The 26716-nt window shown below is 44.4% G+C and overlaps 1 protein-coding gene across 2 annotated transcripts; it reads left to right on the plus strand.

The window, feature by feature from the left end:
• Positions 1-344: 344 nt before the first annotated feature.
• Positions 345-26053, plus strand: LOC120740353 (myosin phosphatase Rho-interacting protein-like). 2 transcript variants are annotated; one of them, XM_040042663.1, is made up of 22 exons: positions 347-733; positions 4045-4122; positions 4206-4271; positions 4648-4799; positions 5804-5888; positions 6609-6780; positions 9824-10010; positions 12823-12916; positions 17485-17583; positions 18937-18993; positions 19094-19162; positions 19252-19341; positions 19421-19530; positions 19724-20219; positions 20476-20568; positions 20678-22714; positions 22800-22947; positions 23034-23151; positions 23870-24029; positions 24567-24668; positions 25141-25227; positions 25592-26053. In XM_040042663.1, exons 1-22 carry the CDS (start codon positions 605-607, stop codon positions 25730-25732), a joined length of 4770 nt encoding a protein of 1589 aa, XP_039898597.1. In that variant the 5' UTR covers positions 347-604; the 3' UTR covers positions 25733-26053. The 2 variants fall into 2 exon arrangements, with proteins under 2 accessions (XP_039898609.1, XP_039898597.1); XM_040042675.1 differs by lacking the exon at positions 17485-17583 and having other exon boundaries at positions 345-733.
• The last annotated feature ends 663 nt before the right edge of the window (positions 26054-26716 follow it).

A 26716-nucleotide genomic window follows, 5' to 3' on the forward strand; every position in this document is an offset into this window, starting at 1 on the left:
TAATAATGAGTTTTATTTTGTAGGTGTGACCGGAAGGTGAGGTGATTTCGCCGCTTTGTTTTTTTCAAACTTTATCCTCAACTTTGCTCAAATATATGTTGTTTTAAACATAATTAATTATTAATTAATCATTATTAGTTAATTAATATTCATTTCTGTAAAAATTAAGAATTAAGGAAGGAAACTCCATTAATAATCGATTTTACTTTGTAGGTGTAAGCCGGAAGTTGAGCGCAGGTCTTACTTAAACCGCTGTGAGAGAAGTAGATGACGCTGTAAACTCTACTTTTCTCTTTTTTTTTAATAAAACATTACTGTTTAATGGATGTGTAATAGCTGTATGTGTTTTTTTTAGCAGTGTGTTTTATCTTAAAGCTAAAACAAACCGTTAAAAACCAGCTTTATTTTGAAGGTTTCGATCGGAAGCGGAGTGGCGTTATCACGTCAGAGGCCATGACCATGACGACAGGAGCGCGCGGCTCAGTGTGACAGATGTTGTTCGAGGAGAAACCGCTTTACTAAACTGGGAGACGAAGAAGAGGAGGAGGAGAGCGGGCCGTGTCTGGATCTGTCCCCGCGGAGGAGAAGCGGCGCTCACCGAAACATGTCCGGGGAAAAGGCGGCGGCGACTCCCTGCAGCAAGTTCCAGGCGAATATTTTTAATAAGAGCAAATGTCAGAACTGCTTCAAGTCGCGCGAGCTCCATCTGCTCAACGACCACGACCTGGAGCAGGTGAGTTCACGATCACCTCAGGTGCTCCTGTCATAACGTTTAGCCGCTTTTGTTTGGATTAGTGAGCTTTCTGGATAAAAAATGTTATCATTAAACCGCCAGCTTTAGTCTAAAAACATGCAAATATTAAATATGAAGATGCTAACTTTAAGATTTCATTTTGGTTGATCAGTAAAAGAATCAGAAAAGGTCATAATTTGTTTTATTTTATCTCTGAAATGTTCGTGTCAGGAAGTCTATATATTCAAAGTGTCCCATGTCTCCCAGAATATATAAAAGTCCCACATCAGCCTCCCTTCAAGTCGAAAGGTCCACAATAAAACTATAAACTATAAATAAAACTTATTTTCCGTGGTCTTCGGCATAAAAATCAGACTTTTAAAGTTATTTAATCTTTATTTTACCAAACCAGCGGTTTATTTTTTATTACGTTTTTAATTAATGGATTTCTAGATTTACTATGTAACATATTCTATTTATTTATTTATTTATTTTAATATGATTGTTTTATATTTCTTTACTTTTAGATTATATGGTATAATTTTATATAGCCTAAAATATTACAAATGTAAAAAACTTAAAAAGAAATGTTGACTTTAAGTTTTTAGTTCATTTTTAAACCATTTCATCAATGTTAGGAGCTGTGTCCAAATGAATAACTAAGGTAGGTGGTAAGGGATCGGGGTTTGTTTTATTATGTGAAAAATGCTTCCACAGCTATGCAAAAATAGAGCTGGGTAATGAGTTTCCTAGGACAAGGGAGAAACAAAAATTGAAACTCTGCACCCAGAATAGATTAAAAGTCATGACTAATTCTGTGATTTCACCACCCAGCCCCACTACAGTAACCTCCCTGCAGTGCCTTATCCCATTGTTCTGCAGAGTAGCACTCTTTGGAAACCCAATATGTAAATGAACTCTGATTAAATTACATGATGTGATTAAGACTGATGCATCAATGCATAGGTAGTGTTTACTGTTAATTCTGTTAACTGTTATTCCAGTTAAAGGTGTGCTGTTAGGGTTGTTGCTTTGTATTTTGGGATCAATACTTATAAATAGTTACTGAGCAAATCTAGTGGAATAAAAGATTTAATTCTGTTTATGAAGGAACGACTGGGAATTCATTGGTTTTCTGTTACTTGTAAATTTTTTAAATGCATCAATCTGTCAAACAAAAGCCTGAGGAAAAAATAAATTACATCATCTTTTTACCAGGCGTGCTTCAGCCCTGTGTACTTAGTGCTGAGCAAAACATGTCAGGACTGAAAACACGCTTATGAAGGCGAGGTGATGTAAGGAGGTGATAGTGACAGCTTCCTACATGCCTCACATTGTTCAAATATGCCATCACTTTGTGTCCCCCCTCCCGCCTGCTTTTGCCGCGCCCTGTAATTTCAACACCGTTCATCAAACCTGCAAACACCACACATGGTTTTCCAGTGACGCTGCAGGCTCAGAGAAAACCTCCTTGTTTTGCTGTAATTGTGGCACTTTTCCCCAGCGTTTTAATGTTTAAAATGACTTTGAAAACAAAAGAACCCAAGTGTCTGAGACAGGAGGAAGCACAAAGAAAATAAATGTGTTTATTTAATACTTTCGGGTCACCACAGCGGGTAGCTCACCATGTTTGATACAGCAGATTTTTTTTCTTTTGGCCAGATGTCCTTCCTGACTGAATCCTAAGGGGATTTGTGTCTCCCCATGGAATCAAAACCAGGGATCTTTTGCTTGTTAGGCGAATGTGTAAAGCATGGCATGAGTTAAAAGTGAAAACTAAGTACAACCTCACTTAGAGGGCAAACACCACCCAGGTGCTACTGATCAATGCTCAGACCCAAGAACTCCGTCTCAGTCTCTACAGGCCTCAGCTAGCAGGATAAATGTTCAAGTTTATGAGATGAGTGTAAAATTATAAAGAGACTGAACAAGTGTGGATGGTTTGGAAGAGGTCCAGGATAAATGAAAATATCTGTAGGGCTTATGTTTGCAAAGCTTTCTGGAACAATGTTTTTAGACTGATGAGAGTAAAGAGGAGATGTTTGAGCACAATGCACGCAACCAGACTTATCATATCAACATATCAATGCCTCATACCAACTGTCAGCTCAGTGGTGGAAGGATGAAGATTCGGGCACCTTGTGTTCATTCAGTAGACTGTGAACTCCTCATACCAACGTGTTCTAGAGTCAGATGTGAGGCAATCTGGGTGATTGAGTAGGAGAATAATCCAAAACACACCAGCTGATAAAGAAAAGACTCAAGGTGGTGGAATAACTCAAAGTCCAGACCTCAAACTGACTGAGACTCTGTGGTCGGACCTGCAGACAGCTGAACGTAAAGCAGTGCTGCAAACCTTAATGAACTGAAGTGACATCGTAAAGACAAGTGGGCCAGACGTCCCCCACAACCATGCAAGTCTGAGATATGTGTGATTCTGTTTTGTTGTGAGGGTTTTGTGCAGCTCCTGAAGAGTTACAAGGTTGTTTTTGTAAATTTAAACTAAAGTCTGAATAAGTTATTCTGTACTTTTACTGAAAATTACCAGGGGAAACACATCCCAGGCTGTTTATGTGCTTACATCTGACTTATGCTGTGGCACTGTTATTGCACTACAGTGCTGCTGAATGAGTTATTCTGTCTCATCAGAGAACATGGACTGAAAATGCCCTTTGTTTTGCTCTGCTGCCTGTGAGCTGCAGTCTCCGATAAAACACTGTTAGGTACTTTTTATCTGTCAGATGTAAAAGGCTGATATTGCCGCCACGCTGCCGGCAGGGCGGGCAGGTGGGTAAAGTGGAAACCCAAGTTTCTGAATGTGATAACTCAAGAACGAAGCGACGTAGGAGTTTCAAATTAATCCCATAGGTGTATCTATCAGGAGGCTGAGGGGTACCACTGAGCGCTGCCAGTGTTTTCTTCAATGTTCATAAATATCATTATTACACATTTTCTTGAAATATTGTGATATAGTTTTGTGGCTACCCATGCATCAGGTTATTGCTGCTAAAGGTGGTTCTACAAAGTGCTGGATCACTGATGTACTGTCACTCAGAAAAAAAGTTTAAACCTGCTGAGACGCTTTATATTTCTAAATTTAAAAAACAAACAAACAAACATGTGAATATTGAAAGAGGAAAAACAAAGAGCCCACAGATCCACGACGTAACAGAAGGTGTTTTTGGCGGGTTTGTACATGTTTCTGTTGTCAGACTACAGGTTCAAATCCCACAACAATAACAACAGGCATCAAATCCACACAGTTCAAAACACGGACTAATATATGACATCACTGTTCTGTGCCCTTCCAGGCCAAACCCATCTATGCAGGCTGGCTGTGTTTGGCTCCAGAGGGGACAGATTTTAACAACCCGATGCAGAGGTCAAGGGTAGGTCAACTTTTTAAAAAACACACGAGTGTGGCATTAGTGTGATCCTGTGGTGATTTTAGTTTCCTGTCCTTCATCGTCAGAGATGGCAGCGGCGCTTCTTTATCCTGTACGAGGACGGCAGCCTGAGCTTCGCTCTGGATGAGCTGGTGAGAAACAGCACAGATACTAAAATTACAAACAAATGCAAACATAAAACATAACACGGAGTGTACATTAAGCCCCAGCCTGTGCATGCATCTGCATCTACTGTATGTTTTGTTGGGATCCAGAAGGCATCTTTAAGCCAGATGTTGTGCACACAACCACAGCAGATGATGTGGGCTTAGCCCGTCCTTTAATGCACACATCCCCCCTCTCTGTTTCTCTGTGATCCCCTTAAATCCCGTTCCCTTTCATTCCACACTTCACACCACAAACTGCTTTCTGTTTAGCGGCCATAATCTGAAGTTTTAGTAAACATGACGTCTTAACTCGCTCTTTGACCCCTGGAGGAATAATTTGGATGTTCTGATTCTCCTGCAGCCCAGCACTTTGCCACAGGGGACGGTGAACGTGAACGTGTGCGCGGACATCTTCGATGCAGAGCCCAGGACGGGCCAGAAGAACGCCCTCTGCATCGTCACCCCAGAGCAGGAAGTATTCATCCGTGGTGACAATAAAGACATCATTAATGGGTCGGTATAAAAACCTCAGAGTAGCGTTAAAAAAAGAGATTGCTGACATGTGTGGGCACAAATGAGCAAAAAGGGAGAAGCTTTCTTGAAAACACAAGTTGGAAAAAAAAAGCCTTTATTTTGAAAAGTTGGCATGTTAAAGCCCAGCGGTAATTTACTATGACTAACTAAGGGCCTTTATTCTGAAACTCTGACAGCCTTGACGCATCTTCATTGCTTCCAGTATCTAACTACAGTCTTTTGTTTTGAAAACTGGACATATAAGTGCATTTTGATAATTTCGTCTAACTCAGGTCTTGTTTTATGTCAAACATAAGACTCAGGAACCAAAACCAGCCCAGTAAAATCTACAGTCTGGCCCCCTGGATGGCTATGGAAGGCCACCCGGACATTTAACGGCTTTTTCATACATTTAATAAGTTCCTGTTTTTTCCATTTTTACCAGTAGGTTTGTTTTTTTGACAATTTAAGTCAAGAGACATGCTGACATATTTCTTTCATTTACTGCAAAAGGATTTTTTATCATGTACAAAAACTGAAATAGATTTTTGAAATTACTCTGCTTATTATTATATTAAGATGAAATGTGTAGTTAAACTTTATTACAATGAGAGAAAGCTCAGTTTCATTCCTCAAGATCAAATGAGCGTGACAACCCTGCTCTGTCTAAATAGGGCTTCACATTTAGAAACTCTCACATACCTCTTGTCATCCTGGTAGCTTTCTATACCTACTTGGAGGCTTTTATTTTGAAAAGAATTACATTTAGAGGCGTCCTGATGGCTTCCTGTACAAACTTATTTGTACAGGAAGGGCTGTATTTATCACGATAACCTTCTAAAACTAACTGGATGGTTTTATTTGAGAAATCACATGCTTTGAGGCAAAATGGAGCTTTTATTTTGAAAAAGTTGATATTATGAGACTAATTGTGGTATTTTTTTAATCATCAATGGGTGAGTATAAAGATTTAGTTGGCTGTTTGTGTCATGTTTTGTCTCCAGGTGGAGTGAGCAGCTGGCAGTTTATCTGCGAACTCACAAACAGAATCAGAAGAAGAAACGCAAAGTTGAGCCTGTGGCCAACCAGGTATTGTGCTCATGTGTTAAAGTGTCCAGTTTTTGTGTTCATGCATGCTGATTATGAGGCTTATTTCAGACAAGTTTATACCAAAGAATCAAGACTGGTCTTATTAAGATGAAAACCACAACTGTGCCAGTAAATAATCACCTGTCAGGAGATGTTTAGACGATACTTCCTCAGTGAAAACCTGAAAGAAACACTAAGGAAGAAACTTTCTGATGCCTTTGAAAGTTTCAACTTCATTTCCAAATGGAGAGTTTAGAGAACTCTGAGTGAAATCAGAAGACTTCATGGTGACTTTGCATGATTCACAGATCAAAATAATCCTTATTTATCTGACTCTTAGCCTCAGTGCAGCCCCTCAGTTCATCTTCTGTTTGAAAATACTCTGAAATAATGTGTTTTGGCTCCTCCCCGTTTTAAGCCAGCTTTCCTCCGATTGGCTGCCCCTCCTAAACAGCAGGTGGTTTGTGGATCTGTGGTCAGAAATTAGGCATATCCCCCCTCCATGACATCATAGAGACAGAGTGACAAGAGTAGAAAACAGTGTCTAAAAAATTAGTGTTTAGAGCAGAATGAAGCATATGAGAACGTTTAAAGTGTCTGTTATTGTACAGAATCTGTTTTCAAACATGAATGACCTGTTAATTTACAGCCACATTATTGTACCTGTATTAATTTAATGTTAAAAGTGTGAATTTTCTTTGTCTCTCTAACAAACTTCAGGAGCCCAGTCCAGCAAAAATGGTAGCAACCGATCCGAGTTTTCCATCCTCGGGGAGGGACCGGCCAGAGCCCGGCCAGTGGCAGGAAGACCAGCGGGACGGGGGGCCAGATGTGACTCCCATCTGGACTGTCACCGACACCGAGCCTCTGGGCCCTGAGCGGACCCCTGCAGGTGCAGCGGAGGAAACCATACAAACACACACACACAGGCTTTCATGTCTATCAGCCAATCACAGCCGTTTCCTGTCCTCTCGCACCATCCTAACGTCCTGCAGATGTTCGCACACTCGCAGATTTTTATTTGTCCGTTTCGTTTAACCCTCCTCTAACCAGGCGTGCCGGCTGAGCGCTCACTCGCGGGCAGTCGGGGGAACGGGCTGGATGAGTTTCTGTTTTAACAGGAAGTGGAGTTACTTGGAGAGATGTGCAGGAAATCCTGTGCCTCTGACCTTCAGGCATCATAAAAGCCAAACAGCAGACATGAGCCCTCCAAGGCCTCTTAAACAAGTCCTAATGGGCTTGATGTTCGGCACAGGGCAGGTATTTTTCCCTGCTGGAGCTTCAGGCTGCGACAAAATGGACACGAGTGCCCATCTGGCATCAGGCTTGTTGCATAGTCTGGAAAGGTCCCATAATGAAGGTCTGGATTAACTCCTGCTGACTTTGACTACAGGCTGCTTCATTAGAGAGATGGAGGCTAAACACAAAGCTCCCTCTGTCAGGATTCCCCTGCTTAACAGGCTCTCCTCTGGGGAACTCATCCAGTTTTTTAATTTCTTTTGCACATTTATCCCATTTCATTATGTTTTCATCATTTGGAGATTTCTAATGTTTACTGAAACAAACACATCAGCTGAGATTTCAGTCAGTTGATTCTTTGACCTTCCAGTTTAAAAGCTCTGCGTTTTTAGAAACAAATACTTTTTAAATGGCTCTACAGATGCTCTCAACCATTTTTAGACAAAAATAAAAGATCGTAAAACTTGACCGTTAGTTGTGCAGGTTCAGGGAATAATTAAATAAATAGTCGGCAGACTTATTGCTACAAATAAGGGTTAGCGGCAACCGTAAAATCACAATGGATCCACTTATTCTTAAATCAGCTTAAAAGGGAGTCTTCTACCTTTGCACTGAACAGATATCAGTCATGATGATGACGGCTTGTGGCTCGATTGTTTTGCCTGTCAATAAATGTTCAAGAAGTACACTAATCAGTACATGCTGATGCTTTCTTTGTTTCCAGACTAGGCAAACAGAAATCCGATAAACCCGAGTTCAGACTTGTTGTTTCATATTGTTGACATGTCAAAGTTTTTTTTAGTTTTTTACAGAGTGGATTTTCTTTTGTCTTTAATAAAATGTTTAAACGTTTGGTGAATGTGCAGTGCTGTGAAAAAGGTGCGCCTGGTTTTTTGGTGGCCTGTAGAACCACCTTTACCAGCAACAAAACAATCGTTTTATCAGTATCGGCAGAAAACGTGAACTCTGGTGCAGTCTTGTTTGCAGTGTGGCTTCAGTTTATGGAAGTTTGCAGTCCTTAGTTTATGCACAGCTCTTCAGTCAGGTTGGAGATTTGCTGCTGTGCTGAGGATCATTGTCCTGTTTCATTTGCTCCAAGCTTTAGCTGCCACACAGAACGCCTCGCGCTTGACTTTAGAATACTTTGGTTTACACAGGAGTTCGTGATTGAGTCAGTGACTGCAAGGGGCCCAGGTCCCGCGGCCAAACATCTCCACATTGGCCTCGCTTGTCCACGGCACGTTGTTCTAGAAGTCGATGCAGCTTTGCCAACTAAACCATGCTGCCGCGGTTTTCTCCTGGCAACACTTCCAAACACGCCGCACCCGTTCAGTTGTTTTCTAGTTGGACTGTTATGAACTTTAACCTTTAACATGCTGACAGAGGCCTGCGGAGTCTGAGATGGAGCTCTTGGGTCTTTTACAGTTTCCCTGAGTATTACCTGACCTTGGGGTGAATTTGCTGGGACGTCCACTCCTGGGAAAAACTGCAAAGTGTCTTGAATGTTTTCCACCCGTGACTCTTTCTCACTGTTGAATTATGGATCTTTACAAAGGGCCTGATAACCCTTCCAACACTGAATGAGTAACATATATCCCCACAAAGCTTCCTAAGTTGAATACTTAAATTAAGACCTGCACATTAGAGAAAATTTACTGACTTAAACTCGACGGGAAATCTTTGAAATCTGTCTTTTCTGCTTCTTTAGTCGGGCTTTGCTTTTATTTTTGCGCTTTCACAGTGTTTTCAGTGTTAACGGTCTCTTTGTATCGTAGCAGCCAAAACAAAATGATTAATAGGCTGTCATACAGTAAACAGAGTACTTCTCTGTTGATGCTACCATAGCAACTTTACAGCATTAACTCTAAATGTGGGATTATCCTCTCCCACAATGGGGAGGAAGCGAAAACACCTGAACCATCTGCATGACTTTTTCTGCGTGTTTTTCCCAAGAGAAGCTGCTTTAAAGTCATTAAAAATAGACACAGAATGATCGGATTTAACTTTCTGCTTAATTCATTTGCTCGTCGCGAAAAAAAGAAAGAAATAATTTCATTCAGACGCAGCCAAAGGAAGGTCATTTCCATATGCAGAGCTGCCTAACTGACACACATTATTACAGAAACTGCAAGAAAAGGTGGAGCTGGGGTGGAAGTGGGTTGAATGTGTAGCAGAAACTGTAGGAAGTCGAAAGCAGCTGAAAAAGTTGAAGAGAAGAAAGTGACAGATTTGTGTATTTGAGGGCCTGTAACTCAGACTGTTTGTGTAGTGTGAAGGTACACTACACAGTTACTGCAGAGTGAAAATCTGCTGATTTTAAGGGGCAGTGATTTTCCTTTCACCCTGTGTTGTATGGCTTATCGCACTGTTGAACTGATGCAGTGATGACAAGCTGATAAAAGTCTGAATATAAAGCATCAGCTTGACATTGTTCTTTTTATCAGAGTGGTAAAAAGCTGTGATTTTTGTTATTTTAAATGGTGCTGAATGAGGTAAAACGCTGATGTGTTGGTGTTTCCTTAAAAGCCGGCGGGAGAAGGTTGGGATGAGTGAAATGGTTTGTGATTAAAGCTTGGCTGAGGTTTTATGGCAAAGGGACGCCTAATTTCGTGGACTTAAACCAAGCTGTGGTTTGATGTTCCTGCTCTCTGATGATCTAACAGTCTGAAACTTTTTTGTGTTGGTTTTATCTCCAGGCAACGCCTCCTCCTACCTGTGCCTGGACCCCAGGGGCTCTCTGACCTCAGCCGGCTTCGGCGGCTCGGTCGGTTCTTCAGACTTGGCGGCCTCTGAAAGCTCCGACACCGGCAGAAACAACCGGCTGACTGAACCCAACAACATCCAAACATCAGCAAACAACAAGAACCAGAGGCAGGACGGGAGGTTAGAAGCGAAGCTGCTTCCTGCTCATTTTAAACATCTTATGATTACATAAATCTTCGTGTTTTTGAGCAAGCAGCTTTTTCTTTTCTTATTTATGTTTGTGTGTAATCTGCGGGTAACTCATCAGAGCCATTTAAAGTGCACTGGCAGAGAAATGTGCAAGCAATTAGCACAAAGGACATCCAATGCCTCCCCCAGCATAAAGCCGAACAGGCATCACACACCGCTAAACGGCAGATCAAAGCCTCACGCTCTACCCCTCCATTAGAGATCTGACTGCTGCATTTTTATATTTAGCCAAGAGAAACCCTCCCAGTTTGTGCCCCAGCAGCATGCGAACGGGTCACGTGAGGAGAAATCATGTCAGCTCTTCGCTCTTGTTGCCTTTTTGGGAAACGAAAACACAAAATCCTTATCCCTCCCCCCCAAATAAGGTCAGAAATTCCAAAACGCTGGTGTAATTAGATATCCTCGGCATTGTTTCTCAGGACCTCAACACTGACAGTCTGCCTGCCAGTCAGGGAACGAACCTCAGTTTGAGGGCACGGAAGTGTCTGAACCCACCAGATCCTCACATTCAGAAAGGAGTTAAAGAAACCGGCCTCTTATAAAAAGCCCCCACAGTGTGCTGGACATGACAAGAAGAAACACTCAGTTCATTTCAGGTTCATCCAGGTTTACTTTAAAGGTGACACAGCCTCATGTGTCCTTATCTATATGAATACCAAGTCTGGGTTTATAGTTCTTCCGTTGAAAGTTCTTTAGACGAAATTCCTCAAATGCTCGCAAGAAGCATCCATTAATTAATTCTTCGATCTTAAATATAGGCAATCTCTAATGATCTATTACACAGCCTTCAAGCTGGCTGTATTTAAACCTTACTCAAAAAGCCATCTCTAGACCCAGCAGTCTAGCTAATATAGGCATCTCCAACTTCTTTCATATCAAAAATCTGAAAGAGTAGTTGTAAACACACAGATCTCTGCAGAGGAATGGTATTTGAAGAGTTTCAGTCAGTTTCAGAGCTCAGACGCACAGAAACGTGGAAGGTACAAATGATCTTCTTGGCCTCTGACAGTGGACTCCTCTGTGCTTTGTCCTGCTAGACCTCAGTGCAGCGTCGATACTGTCGACCATATATCCTATTAGAGCGATAGAACATGCTGTAGGTATTACAGGTACTGCACTGCAGTGGTTTGTATCATATCTATCTAATAGACTCCAGTTTGTGCATGTAAATGGAGAGTCCTCTTCACACACTGAGGTTAATTATGGAGTTCCACAGGGTTCAGTGCTAGGACCAATTCTGTTTACATTATACATGCTTCCCTTAGGCAGCATCATTAGAAGACATAGCATACATTTTCACTGCTATGCAGATGACACCCAGCTCTATCTGTCCATGAAGCCAGATGACACACACCAATTAATTAAACTGCAGGAATGTCTTAAAGACATAAAGACCTGGATGGCCGCTAACTTTCTGCTTCTTAATTCAGATAAAACTGAGGTTATTGTACTCGGCCCTGAAAAGCTTAGAAATATGGTATCTAAGCAGATTCTTACTCTGGATGCCATTACCTTGGCCTCCAGTAACACTGTGAGGAACCTTGGAGTCATTTTTGACCAGGACATGTCCTTCAATGCACATATTAAACAAATATGTAAGACTGCTTTCTTCCATTTGCGCAACATCTCTAAAATTAGAAATATCCTGTCTCAGAGTGACGCTGAAAAACTAGTTCATGCATTTATTACTTCCAGGCTGGACTACTGTAATTCATTATTATCAGGATGTCCAAAAAACTCGCTGAAAAGCCTTCAACTAATCCAAAATGCTGCAGCAAGAGTCCTGACAGGGACTAGAAAGAGAGAGCATATTTCTCCTGTTTTGGCTTCCCTTCATTGGCTTCCTGTTAAATCCAGAATTGAATTCAAAATCCTGCTCCTCACATACAAGGTCTTAAATAATCAGGCCCCATCTTATCTTAATGACCTTGTAGTACCATATCACCCTATTAGAGCACTTCGCTCTCGCTCTGCAGGCCTACTTGTTGTTCCTAGAGTATTTAAAAGTAGAATGGGAGGCAGAGCCTTCAGTTTTCAGGCCCCTCTTCTGTGGAACCAGCTTCCAGTTTGGATTCAGGAGACAGACACTATCTCTACTTTTAAGATTAGGCTTAAAACTTTCCTTTTTGCTAAAGCATATAGTTAGGGCTGGACCAGGTGACCCTGAATCCTCCCTTAGTTATGCTGCAATAGACGTAGGCTGCCGGGGGATTCCCATGATGCATTGAGTTTTTCCTTTCCAGTCACCTTTCTCACTCACTATGTATTAATAGACCTCTCTGCATTGAATCATATCTGTTATTAACCTCTGTCTCTCTTCCACAGCATGTCTTTATCCTGTCTTCCTTCTCTCACCCCAACCGGTCGCAGCAGATGGCCGCCCCTCCCTGAGCCTGGTTCTGCCGGAGGTTTCTTCCTGTTAAAAGGGAGTTTTTCCTTCCCACTGTCGCCAAAGTGCTTGCTCATAGGGGGTCATATGATTGTTGGGTTTTTCTCTGTATCTATGAAGCGCCTTGAGGCGACTTTTGTTGTGATTTGGCGCTATATAAATAAAATTGAATTGAATTGAATTGAAAGTTTGGTGACTTTTGCCTCGATTTAATAGAAAAATGCCATTTTTGACCTTTTGAAATCCCGGAGGATGAATGTGAGCAGGAGAGCATCCACAGACTAGTATAGGATCCCGTTAAGGTCCTCGTACCTGAGTGGAAGGAGAATCTAATCAGCTCTTCCTGTTTTCCAGCAAAAACAGATCGGAGGCCACCAGGAAAGAGCAGGAAACGGGAGCATCCATGTTGAGGACGGGCAGGAGCGAGACTCGTACCAACAAACGAGAGGTGAGATGTAAAAACTGCTTCTGTGACACAGAACCTGCATCTGTTTTCCTTTCTCTTTAAATGAGCGGTCAGTGCGAGTGTCTGAAACTGTGAGCCCAAAAATCTGCGACGTCCAGCGTCTTTTACCCCATCTTCATCTTCATCTTCACCTTCAAGCGTGCTGAGTTTCATAAAGTTTTTTTCAAATATCCTCTAAATTCTAATAGAAAATATTTTTATTGGAGAGTGAAATCCTTCCAGCATGTTTCAGGTTTTCTGTGAGAAGCCCTCTTTAAAGTCGGTGATTAATGGGGCGTGTCGTTCAGTTTCTGCAGGTTTCTGCTTGTTCATGCATTTATGAAACAGTACTCAATATTATGCAGCCATGAGAAAAAGAAAGTTTTCCCAGGACTCTGGAAAAAAACTCAAGTCCTGAGACAAACAAAGTACATCCCAGTGTTCAGTAGCTTGTACAGTCACCTTTAGCAGGTGTAACTTCAAATAACAGTCTTTAACATCGCTGTGGAGGCATTTTCTTCTTCTTCCCACCACAACATTTCAGTCAGAGTGAGGTCTGGACTTTGACCGGGACACTGCAGCTCCTCCGTTCTTTTCCTTTTCAGCCAGTCTGCTGTAGATTTGCTGCTGAGTCACATCTGACTGATTATAAAGAGAAGCTCATCATCAACTCAGAGGCTGCAAGATGCCCAAATCGTCATCCCCCCACCACCGTGCTGACTGTGCCTGTGGGGTGTTTGGTTTACAGTTTAAAGATAGTGTCATCATTGATGTTATTTAATATGTTTGTAATACATTTGTCTTTTATACCATGCTTTTCACCTGTGGAAGTGAAAATGGCATCACACTTCAAGGGTTTTCCTGATATTGAAAATCTAGCATCATAACAACCCTGGTTTACAAACACAGCTCATTCTTTAAAACTAGTTTAACCGTCAAGTTTCTTAATAGACAATGGGACGTATTTATCTCGTGGCCTTCCTGCAAAACTTGGCTGGCTTTGGGAGGCAAAGAGAAAGATTCGGTTAAAATATCTGAGTGAGGTTTTCTTGCTTTGTTGTCAAACTGGGCGACGATATTTAGAACCTGGTCTATCCAGTTATTATCGGAGAAGGAAGACCTGAACAGGTCGTCAGTATCACAGGAGTAAGAGAGTGAAACACTCATAGTCCTGTGTGGACACAAAAAAACCTCACAGCCAGCCAGCCACTGGATTCAAACCCACAACCTTCTTCCTGTGAGGTGTGAGAAGGCTTCATATTCAGCTCATCTGTAAAACACCGCTGGGCTCTGGTCTCTGCTTAATAACCCACATTTTCTTTTTAACAATTCAAACGAATGTTTTTCATTTGAATGAATCATGTTTAAAGTTACAGGAATGCCCCTTTAAAAACAAAAAAGATGGTGTTCTTTAATAATTTTGGTAAATAAATGATGTTTTTGCCATGAGCGGGCAGCCGTACTGACCGCCGGCCACTGTAATATTCAGTATACAGACAGAGAGCGCTGTGAACTGTGACGGCACAGACAGGCGGAAACATCCAAAAATTAGAAAACTAAAGACAAGAACAAACACAGAGACAGTGTTGTTATGTAATGTGTAACTGGGAGGTTGGTTTCACATTATTACAAAAGAGGCCTATTTTTAACCCGGTGAGAAAAGAGCCCAGAGCAAACGATAAACAACAAGATGAGAAAAATTCTCAGTGAAATCGTTCATTGTGGTGAGGCTGTGCAGGAGCGCAGAGCTTATAATAAAAACGTGATTGAGAAAATAAAATTTTAAATCCTTCAACGCCGGCATCCAACAATTAAAAACCCGCTTCCTGCCTGCGGTCGTTGGCTAACCGTGAACAGGTAATGATTAATCCTAGCGTGGGTTTGCCGTGATTCAGACCAGCCGTCGTATCCAGCTGTGCTCAGGCTGCACCGGGCCGGGCCGCGAGGTTGGACTGGTTTGAACATGACTCAGGCAGCAGCCAGGTGTTATCCATGAAAGACGTCACTCTGAGGCCGAAGGTCCGACCTGATCAAACGCTGCCCAGAGTTAGACGGAGAGTTAGGAAATCTCCCAAATTACAGTCTGAGGCTGTTTGCTTCAGTCTGTCAGTGTGGGTGTAAACAACCCGAGGACCCGTTCAGGTCTTCAGAGCGCTCATTCTGTCTAAGCCGGTGATGAGAGCGTGGCGTGAAACGCGTGGACGAGCCGTTCGGGCCGTGTCCGGGCATGACTTTCTTCCAGCGTGAGCGAGCGCATGTGTCGGCAGGTGGGAGGGAGGCTGGTGATTCACTGCGAGCAGAACTGGTTTTGATGCCCTGAAGCAGTTCAGACGCCGTTCCTCTTTATTTTCCAGGGATTCGGAATAAACCAATTAAATGTGAGGAACCGAGGCGCTCGGGGATTCTTCGCGATTCTCTTGAAGTGCTGCTGACGGGCTGAAGAAACACATGATGTCATGTATTTACCGATAAACTCGGAGGAATGAGCGCCTCCCGGTTTCCAAGCGCACATCTGTTTGTGAATGCTAGTCAGTGTGTCAGGGCTAGACCCCGGTGATTAAGGAGGTGAGCAAACCCCAGCAGGAGTCTGTGTGACGGCAAAACACAAACATTCCCACGGATGATACTTAAAGCGAGATCACCTGTTAAACTGGGCTCACTGTAGTAAATATCCAGAAATGTTTTCAGGGTTTTCTGTTTCTGAAAGGAGGGTTTAGTAGTTCAGATTCCTCCTGATGAGCCAGAAAAGCAGATTTAAAGGAGAGTCCATTAAACGAAGCAGGAGAGGCCTGTGGGCAGCGTGTTGTGCAGCACACATGAGATTAACTCGCTGTTTCACAGAGGGACCATCGACCGAGCAGCAACCTTCAGCCAAAAGCTGGCCCTCCTCTCATGTCCACCTGAGGCCTTACGGCACATGAGATCCCTGCTTTACCCAGTGAGTTACACCGGCACTGGAGCTCACTGGTGTCTGCTAATTCAAGTCAACTGTCATTGTGTTGTTGGTGCCTCTAAATTTATTTATGACTCATAACATGGCTCGCTTTGTGTGCTGACTGTGCAAGAAGTCTGTGTTTGTGCATTGTACACATAAAGTTTAGCTGACAACTTTCCTCTCCATCCTCGCATCCAAAATGGTCACACATGGCTTCACATTTCTAAGCGGGTTCACTGCCACCCCACCCCCCAACCGACTGAGGTCTACCCCACCTGGGACAGGTGTCTCTGAACCAGTAAAAAAAACAGATGAATGGATTTTATAACGGACAGTCAGATCTCAGACTGCCGTCTCCAGGCAAGTTTCTTTTCCCCTCAGCTGTAAAAGACTGATGGGTTTGTTTGTCACCCCGCTGGGCCGGTGGGGAGGTGGCATGGACACTCAAGTTTGAGAACTTCTGTGTGAAGTTCGCGTGTTTCCCCCGAGGCCTGTTTGGGCTCTCTCCAGGTACTCCGACTTCCTCTTGCAGCTCAAAGATGTACACGTTGGATTAGCTGGTGATCTTTTTTAAATTGGTCGTGTACAGTGAGTAAACAGCGTGAGTGCATCACATTAGTCTGCTTCCTTCAGCTCTTTATTTTAGTTTGTTCGCTCCTTTCACAGTAAATCCTTGTTTTCAGCAGCCGGAGCTGCTGCAGAAACATTGTTAAATCACAGATGGTCGTCTCAGTGGCCGCGGTTAATCTTTGATTAAACACACTCTCCTTTTCCAGAGGATTTACTTTTTAAATACAGCAGCAGCAGAATATTTAGGCCCATGCGTTCATTTATGTGTCTTTGGGTGCGTTTGTTTTTCTAGTCATGAGAAGGTCAAAAGAGCCTGTCTGGAGATTCTCGAGTCAGCCTCTTCTTCTTCTTCCTCACTTCCTCCCCCTCGGTTTTGGGAGGCCTTCAGGGAACAGAGGAGCGGCTCTGTCTGCAGTCAGAGCGCCGCGCTCCTCCGTGCGTCGCGGCTTTGGATACTTTTCAATATAAATGCCAGGAAAAAAAACACAAAGAATGTTTTGTTGTGATTAAACTGGACATTTTTCCCCTTTTAAAGTGGTTATATAAGGAAGAAGAATGAATCTTTTGAACAGCGGAGGCTCAAGTAAACAAAAAAAGGGGACCCTTGTTTCACTTAATGCGTGTAATCCAGAGTCTGATACGTGCTGTTAGAGCCGGCATGAAATCTGATCATAACAGGCGTGCGGCAATCTCACTCTGAGTTTTGGAGCATCATTTTGAAAAGTAAGACAAAAGCTGCAGAGTCCCGGGGATTATTTATCCTCTAAAAACCTTTTTCATGCATTCCACGGTCAGACCCGCTTCAGCGAGTGAGAGTTTAACAGGCAGTGGAGAAAAGCCCGCCGGGCTCCCCGTGGTGCTCCGCGGCGGGCCTAATCCTCACAGCTGACGTCTGTGCCAAGCGTCCAGACTATCGGTTACTCTGGTTGGTGGAATGCAGGCAGCACATCCAAACAGCCTCCGTCCTGATTGAGGAAACGCGTCACGTCTTCTCATCAGTGAAAGCCTTCCTGTGAGGGAAGTTCTTATAAGTTTAATTTGGGCTTCTTTTTTTTTCCTTCTGTAGAAACTTCAGTCGTGTGGAGATTCGTCCTCTCTCGTTGCCCCCCCTCCCCAGAGAAGAGCCAGGTCTCTGGACCGCAGGACATCAGACACGGCCATGACGGTGAGCCACTGATCCGAGGGCAATTTCAGCCTCGAAGTTTCCAGAAGTGACTCTAAGCACAACTTTTTACTCATACCTGATACTGATTATTGATCTGATCCCAGCAGAAAGCTGAGGTAGAGACCCTCCTCTTACCTGTAAGGAAACATCAGGGGAAGCATCGTCTGTTCTGACCTTTTCAGGCACGTTTAAACTCGCTTTGACCAAAAACGTTTGCAAACACACAGAGAGAAGCTGTCGGTGGAGCAGGTGTGACATGCCTCCAACTGCTGAAACTCTACTCTGCTGACCTGTGGCATAATAAACACAGTCCTACAGATCAGTCAGGCTCAGACTGATATCTGATTCAAACATGAGATGGTGTGGAGCTCCCCCCTCCTACCCAGCCCTCAGTTTTGCAAATGGAAATACTACAGTACTAAAAATCGATCTAAACCTACCTGGGCCTGTCTGTAGAAGTAACTGCCACCCAAATGTGCCACTTTTGGCAAGCCGTGCAACCAAGTGTTTGTGGTAAAAAAAAAAAAACATCTCAGTCTTACTAAACTCCAAAACCTTCATTTTGTTTTTGTTTTTTGAGCACGATGGGCAAGTCATCCAGGTCCTGAAGGAGCAAAACAGCCCCAGACCATCACACTACCACCACCATGTTTGGCTGTTGGTGCTGAATGCTGTGTTAGCTTTACGCCAGACGTAACGGCAGTCAACTCAACTCGTTAGTCCACAGAATTTTTCCCAAAAGTCTTGGGGGTCGTCCAGACGTTTTTGGGCAAAAGAAAAACAAACCTTTGTTTCTTTTTGGTCAGCAGTGGTTTCCTCCTTTCAACTCTCCCATGGATGCTATTTCTGCCCAGTTTCTTTCTGAATGTTGAATAATGAACTCTGACCTTAACTGAGCCACGTGAGACCTGCAGTCCTTTAAATGTTGTTCTGGATGCTTTTGTCTCTTGGAATAATTTTGATAGGCCGGCCAATCCTGGGAAACGTTCACCGCTGTTCCAAGTTTTGTCTCTCACCGTGGTTCACTGGAGTCCCAGACATGGCTTTGTATCCCTTTGAGACTGACAGATGTCAGTGACTTTGTTTCTAGAGATCGCAGCTGCTTTTTGTCAGACAGGTTTATTTAAGTGATTTCTTGATCCAGCCGGTCTGACAGTGTGGCCGAGTGTGAAGTCAGCTTTTCAAATCATTTAAAAACTGCATTTTGTATTTACTCGGTTTGTCTTTGTCTAGTATTAAAATTTATCACATAAGTAAACTACTGGTCAAAAATGATGGAAGCAACAAACAGTCTCAGCTCTTCTCTTTTCTGTGTGTTTTATTCAAACTTTGTATTTTTTATCTTCTGTACAGCCAGACTTGTTAAACTTCAAGAAAGGCTGGATGGTCAAACTGGATGAAAATGACCAGGTAAACATTTTAAAGTAATCCAAATCTGGCTGTTTCAGGTTGTGGTGATGATTTAAAGGATCTTACCAGCCTGTGTGAAATGTGCTTTGCTTCCCTCTAGTGGAAGAAATATTGGTTTGTGTTGTCGACTGACAGTCTGAGATACTACAAGGACTCGACGGCCGAGGAGGTACTTTAAACCCGGCTTCATAAAGTAGAATATAAACAGTTTTTGTGCATTTCCAGATCTTCACCACGTTTTCTTTCGTCTCCTCACAGGCCTCAGATCTGGAAGGAGAGATCAACCTAATGAAGTGTTACAATGTGTCTGAGTACCAGGTGCAAAGAAACTACGGCTTTCAGATCCACGTAAGTCTTCGCTTCTGCATGTCATCACTTCATGTTCTGCTCTAAAGATGGAGGTTAGTCACATGTTTTTATGTCGCAGACTCCGAAGGGCGTCTTCACGCTTTCGGCGATGACCGCGGGGATACGAAAGAACTGGATCCAGGCGCTGATGAAGAACGTCCATCCGGCCAACGCCCCTGATGTGGCCAGGTGATCAAATCAAATCAAACAGGTTTTGTGCAGGTTGTGCAGTTTAAAGTGTTTACAGGTGATTTAAAGATGAGATAAAAGTAGATGAAAGATAAGGTGAAGCTAAAATAAGATGTTGACGTACTAAAAGCACTTAAATGATAATAAAAATGATTGATTATTCTTTTTAAATTTTAAATCATCCTGTTCTCAGTTTACCTGGCCAGCACATTCCCTGCAGCCCACCTGAGGTCCTCCCCAAACCAGACGTGACTCAGGACTCTCCCTCGGCCGACGTCTCCTCGGAGAGCGAGCCTCACCCCAAAGCCAGCAGCGTGACGGAAAGACGGCGCGAAGGCCGCTACAAAACCTTCGACTGGGCTGAATTCAAGCCTGAGAGCGAGCCGGCGGTGGACGCCGATCTACAGAAATCCCCCTGCTCGCTGGAGCTGGGTGACCTGGAGCGAAGGAAGCGGCGCGAGGAGAGGAGGAGGAGGTATGAGAAGATGCTGGGCTTCTCTCTGCTAGAAAAGGACGGCAGCGTCCGAGCGCTGAGTCCGAAATCGCAGCAGAGAATGGAGGAGGAGATGGAGGAGTGCTGGAAGCAGGTGGAGAAGACAATGTTCAGACTGGAGAGGACGGTCCCGCTGTTTTCTGACGGGAGAGATGCAGAGGAGATGGAGAAGGTGCTGCAGAGCTACAGGAAGGCGGTGAGTGGACTTTCAGTTTTAAAGAAGCATGACCAGAAATAAATGATAAGTTGTCTCAGAGTCTGTTGATGTGTAAGTTAAACCATAAAAACAGGTAATTATGCAGATATTATTGCAAGTATATCTTTAATTGACACAGTTGATCAGTTTGTCTGTTTCTTTTCGATACAGGTATAAAATGAAAAGTAAGGCTCACCTGATGGAGGGTGTGTGAGGCTGTGTAGATTAACTCTTTGTGTACTTTGTGTTATTGGAGGTGGAAGATCTGAAGGTTCAGTTGGAGGAGTCGGAGCATCGACGACAGGAACTGGAAGCTCAGCTCAGCGCAGAAAGATTTCAACATCAGCAGGTGTGAGAAAGCAGCTTTTATCTCAGACACTCTTTGGTGTGTTTGACTGACTTTGATTGTTTCAGTCGGGTTTCTGTAGTTTTATGACTTTTATTTTTTTTTTTTTCAGCTGGATTCTCCCGTCAGTCCTGAAGCTGATTTTTACCCATCAGATATGAAAGAAAAGCCACTCAAAGACCCGACGAAGAGCCTAAAGGAGGCGTACAGAGAGCTCCTGCAGCAGCAGAACGTCATCAGACAGAACATGAAGGAGCAGCTCGGCCAGGAAACACCTTCACCAACACCACAGCTGCCCAGCATCTGGCTCTGCGATACAGGGGGCGAGCTGCAAGAACTGGAGGATTTATTATCTGAGACAGCGGCCTCACCTTTACTGTCACCTGCATCAGACAGCCGACACTCTCAGAGTGAGGGAATGAGCTTCGATGACAGGACAGCCGACCTCCAGGACCAGCTGCACGCAGACGCCCGTCAGCTGTTTCCTGTCTCAGAGACACAGGTGGATAAGTTCGGCTCGTGGGCCCATGAGCCCGCAGAGGGAGACGAGTCCCAGCTGAAGCAGGTGACTCCTGATCAGGTGACCCTGGAGAAGCTTTCCCTGGAGGTGGAGCTGCTCACGAGCCAGAACGAGGCTCTGAACCAGCGCAACCAGGAGATGCTGAACCAGCTGACGGAGGCAGACCGCGAGATCGAAAGGCTGAAGGCGGAGCTCAGCAGCAGGTACTCAGAGCCCCGTGACCTCCCTGAGGTGGAGCAGCAGGGGAAGACCAGGGTGGAAGATCTGGCGATGGAGCTGAACTTGAAGAACCAGGAGCTCCAGGAGGCCCAGACGCTGATCAGCTCCCTGGAGGAGACCCTGAGGGAGACGGAGGTGCTGCTGCAGCTGAGCGACCCGGTAGGAGAGGATGAAAACAAGAAGAGGGACGAGAAACCGGAGGGATACCTGCTGCGGTGTTTCGAAGCGACCGAGGCCAAGCTGACAGAGCTGGAGAGACAGCTCGACCAATCAGAGCTGAACTGCAGGGAGCTGCAGGAAGCGGAGAAACTTTCCTGCCAACGAGCGGCGGAGGCGGAGGCTGACATCAGGAGGCTGAATGAGGAGTTAGAGAAGGAGAGGCTGAAAGGAGACAGAAGTGTTTCTGCCGAGGAAAAGACCCAGAAGGTGATCGAGGGGATGGTCGCAAGGCTGAGCGCTTTGGGGAGACTTTTAGAGGCGATCGACACGTTGGAAGGAGGTGAGGCGAAGGTGGAGGAGGGGGAGAGGAGTCCTGCTGTGGTGAGCCAACTGGAGTGGGAGGAGGCTTTTTGGAGTTTGCTGCTGAAGAAACTGAAGGAGGATCCGTCCAAGCTGATCGAGTCCGCAGATGTGCGGGTCGGCGAGGCGGCAGAACAGATGGTGCTGGAGACACGAATGCTGCTCATAGGCCACCGTCTGCTTCAGACCGAGCAGGCGGCGCAGGAAGGCAGAGAGGGCAGACGCGAGGGCGAGGCTAACGATATAGCATTGGAAACCACGAAGACGGAGGAGGAGAGCGGCATGAGTGACTTGAGTGACTTTGAGCGTTTCAAAGCCGTCACACAGATTAAAATGTCTATGCTGGACCAGCTCGCCGCCTCCCTCAGCGCCGCCGCCGTGCACGAGGAACTCCAGCCGACAGCAGACAGACTGTATGAGTTTCACTCTTCAGATCATCCTTGGATAGCGTCGTTCATTTACTCGGCGGCAACCGAAGCACTTTACCGCCATCGATTGTGCAGGCTTTGGGCTAAATACGCCAACTGCTCAAAATGCGCCAAACTCCGGGAGGAGAACGAGGACCTCAAAGCAAAACTGTCAAACCTCGAACAACGACGCACATCGAAGATGAACGCAGGCTGCCAGACTGATGAGATTTACCTCCAGGACGCGGAGCTTCAGGGCGCAGAGGAGAGTGAAGAAGAGGAGGAGGAATTGATAGATGAGATGGAAATCCCACAGAAGGTCTCAGATGAAAGCTTAGAGGAGAGCGATGAACCAGATGGAAACGTGGAGCTGATTTCAGCTCTGAGAAGAAAGGTGGAGGAGCTGGAGGAGCAGCTGACGGTCTCCGAGGACAAAATGACTTTGGCGCAGCTACAGCACGAGAAAGAGACGGAGAAGCTGAAGGTAGGTGCCGCTTTCATCCACTTTTGTTTGACTTCCTGTCACGAGCTTTGTGTGTGACCTGTGTGAGCGTCCGCTGTGCCTGCAGGTCACCTGCGAGCGTGGACTCGCATGCATGGAGGAATCTCACCTGAAGGTGGTTGAGGAGCTGCAGCGTCGACACAAACAGGAAGTGGAGCGCCTCCTGGTGGACAGGGACAGACTATTAGAGGAGGAGAGTGCTGCTACTGCAACAGGTGAGGGAAACCGCCCAGTAAGAGATGAGGTGTTGCCCAAAATCGATTCAGTTTCAAATATTCAGACTTCCTCCTCTTCCTCTCAGCGATCGAAGCCATCAAAAACGCTCACCGCCTGGAGCTGCAAAGGGAGGTGCAGAGGAGATGTGAGTTCGAGAACAGCAGTGGGCTCTCAAACCTGGAGGAAGTCCACAGGCAGCACAGGTACGTGAGCATCCCTGCAGGTTTTACAAGACAGGAGGGAAACACTGGAGTTAAACCAAAATGTCATTCTGGAAAAATCATCACCGCAGGCCGGCGTCAGGACAAAGAGCAGACTGTTGATTCTGGTGGTCAAAGATGTTTTTTACAGGGAGAACAAAAGCACCTGCAGCTCACAGCTCTGTGCCAGAATCCACAGGAAACCTTTTCCCCACCAACACGGTGCCGGTGCAGAGCCTGAACTGAACTGGCTGGCAAATGTTTTAAATCCCATGATATTTTTTTCAACAATCAGAGCCCGAAAAAATCCTACCTGCCCTCCTCTGTGAAGGCAGGTAGGAGGTGCTCGTACATAACATAGAACATGTAAATCACAGCAGGCTCTCATACTCACAGCAGTTTTCTAAATCAGTCTATTTTCTGATGGAAATGAGTGAAACTGGATCCAGACTGGGAACCAGCACCCTGTCATAACCGCTGCAGTTGAGTGGGAAGCAGCAGTGATGAGAATTGGCACCTTTGTCTGCTGCTCTGCATCAAAAGGAGCCAGCTGAGGTGTTTCAGGCATGTGATCAGGATGCCAGTGAGGGGTTTGGGACCCGGTGCAGGCCCAGTACAGATCGAGTCTGTCAGCTGGTTTGGGAACACCTCGGTGTGCCGACAGGAGAGCTGAACAGAGAAAATACGGATAGGTTGTGACTCTCAGTGTGTGTCTTTGCAGTGAGGAGCTGGCCTCCTGCCAGCGGGAGCTCGAGGTTTTATCGCAGCAGTTTTCTCTGAAGTGTCTGGAGAACGGACATCTGGTCCAGGCTCTGGATGCCGAGAGGAAGGCCCTGTGCCAGTGCCAGCAGGAAAACCAGGACCTGAGGACCAGAAACCAGGTGAGACGCACAATGAAGGCTGTTAACGGCTTCTTCTGACATCCTGAAATTTAAAGACAGTTCAGATCACTCTCATTTTCCTCTGCAGCTTTCTGATTTAGCGTCTAAGTCTGCGGCCGCCATCGTAAAAATCTCCACATGACGATTGTTCTCTGTTTAGGTCCATTTATGCAGCCTTTGTTTACACTTTGGTGAAACACTAATCAGGATAATTCAGTGTTTTTACTGTTCCTAAGTAGATTCGTGGACTTTTGTACTTGGATCATGTCAGAAATCATTCATTGTTTGAGTGTTTGTGGCTTTACAATCTTTTGCACGCACATTAAAAAGCTGAGCTGTTGTTCACTGTGAATAAAAGCTGCAGGAGTCAAAAAACAGGCGAAAGATATTCACAGACTCCAGTGAGACCAGAGGTGTGAGCTCGACTGTCGCTGTGGGGGTTTAAACATGTTTCCAAATACTTTTAAAAAAGTGTTTTTGAGGTCAGAGGTGAAGCAGCTTGATCGTTTCTCCTGTTTTTCACTTTTACTTGTTCAGGAGCTGAGCGGCCACCTGGCAGCAGAGATCACCAGACTGTGCACGCTCGCCAAACAGGACGCTCTGCCGCTCAGTCAGGGGATGGACGTGTACGAGATGGAGGTGAGTTCGGCTACTGCATGGTCATCGAGAGGATTTTAGCCACGGCTTTATTTCCAGCATTCAAAGTTATTAAAAAGGACCGAGTAATAAGAAGTCCCACCCTCTATTTTGCTGTCCAAATAGAGGGGCAGCCAATCAAAAGAAGGCTTCATAAAGGTGAGTGGCTTTAAAAGAAAGAGGAGCTCAGGGAGAGGATGAACCTGAGGCTGCACCAAGGCCCAGGATCAGAAAAATAAGGATTATTTTGAATTGTGAGTCATGCAAAGCTACTCTGGAGCTGGTGTCAACTTTCGGCATGTGATGCCCTCTGGCTCCATCAACACAAACTGCAGTAAAAACTGAAATTACACCCACTCTGGTGATTCCACATAAAGAATGATGGTTTTTCATGATTGGCTCACACGTACAATATGTAAACTATGTAAATGTGCTCGTGAGCCGACTCAAAGGTTAAAAACACATTTCATTTCAGATCACGCTGCGAGTGAAGGAGTCTGAGGTCCAGTGTCTGAAGCAGGAGATCACGTCTCTGAAGGACGAGCTGCAGTCGGCTCAAAGGGTCAGTTTCACAGCAGCTGCACTAATAATACAAATATTACTAATAATAATATTGTAACCTGCTAGTTAACCAGTCCGTGCTGCAGAGTTTCATCTGTTTTTAAACCTCAGTGTTTGATTTTGAGAACTGAAGGAGTGCTTGAGCCTGAACAGCTCATACTATCAGACTAAATAAGCAGATAATGTTGCTTCTACCAGGGCGGGGCTTCCAAACATTAGCTGTAGTCACGATCTGTGTACAGGTGACTTACTTGCAGGGTTCAAGTGTGTTAATTAGGACTGAGGGTGATCTGTGCCTGGAGTCGATCGAATCGAGTGGACGAAACAGCTAAATAAACCAGATTTCGGTTTTTTTGGTGTGACAGGACAAGAGGAACGCGACAAAGAAGTACAAGGACATGTACACGGAGCTGAGCATCGTTCGGGCAAAAGCGGAGCGAGAGGCAGACGAGCTGAGAGAAAACCTGAGGCTGGCTCATCAGGCGCTGGGACGGACGTCGCCGTGACGACTTGTCAGTTTTATTTCCTCATTATATGCCACCTCACCCCACAGTTTACTTCAGATTTTTATAGAGATAAAGATGTTTTTACTGCTTTAACCTTTCTGACACTGAATCTGTGATGTGTTTGTATTTGCTGAATATTACCATATAAAAAACTGTAAAATATTTGTTTTGTTGTTTGTCATTTTAGGAAAATATTTTAAATTAAACTCCTTTTCTGGCTGATACAGCTGCACTGTAATTTATATTTGTATTCAGGCTTTAACACTGCAGTGTTTTTATTGTAAAACTATTATTTTTATTAAATGAATTTGTCTCATTGAACCAGCGATGTTGTGTTCCATTGTGCTAAAGGTGAAATGCTTTTCATTATTGCACTGGGTTCCTATACAGTGGTCCCTCGGCTATCTCGGGAGTGATGTTCTAAAAATAACCCGCGATAGGTGAAATCCACAAAGTAGCCAACTTTATTTTTTACAATTATTATGGATGTTTTAAGGCCGTAAAACCCCTCACTACACACTTTATACACTTTACTCAAACAGGCACGAACATTTTCAGAATTTTCTCTCTTGTTTAAACACTCTTAAAGTTCAAACCTTCGTAGAAAAATAAGTCCAGTAGTATAGAATGAAACCAAAGGCACCCGCAGGAGCCTATGACGGTGCAAAACATTTCATGGACATTGTTGTGTTTGTTGGGGAGAAAACTTACAAACATACAGTACAGCACTTCAGAGTCACACTGCTAGCATCGAAGATTTATGTAAATTTGACAAGCTGAAGGCATTCTGTACTGGACAGCACAAGATTGATTGACAATGGTCTGCAGCCAATCAGGACGCAGAGCACAGTCGCTGTAAAAAAAAGAAAAGAAAGAAAAAAGCATGCAAAATTGCACAAAAAAAATTATGAGACCACGAAAGGTGAACTGTGTTATAGCGAGGGACCACTGTATATAAGAAGTTTTTATCAACACATTTACCTT

This window comes from Simochromis diagramma, unplaced genomic scaffold, assembly GCF_900408965.1.
Source record: "Simochromis diagramma unplaced genomic scaffold, fSimDia1.1 OVJJ01000321.1, whole genome shotgun sequence".
NCBI lineage: Eukaryota > Metazoa > Chordata > Actinopteri > Cichliformes > Cichlidae > Simochromis > Simochromis diagramma.

Excerpts from the sequence above, each read along its gene's own strand:
- LOC120740353 (XM_040042663.1), top strand. The coding sequence starts at position 605 with ATGTCCGGGGAAAAGGCGGCGGCGACTCCCTGCAGCAAGTTCCAGGCG. Across the intron at positions 6,781-9,823 it reads CCCTGAGCGGACCCCTGCAG|GCAACGCCTCCTCCTACCTG; the intron begins GTGCAGCGGAGG and ends TTTTATCTCCAG. Across the intron at positions 24,669-25,140 it reads TGGACGTGTACGAGATGGAG|ATCACGCTGCGAGTGAAGGA; the intron begins GTGAGTTCGGCT and ends ATTTCATTTCAG.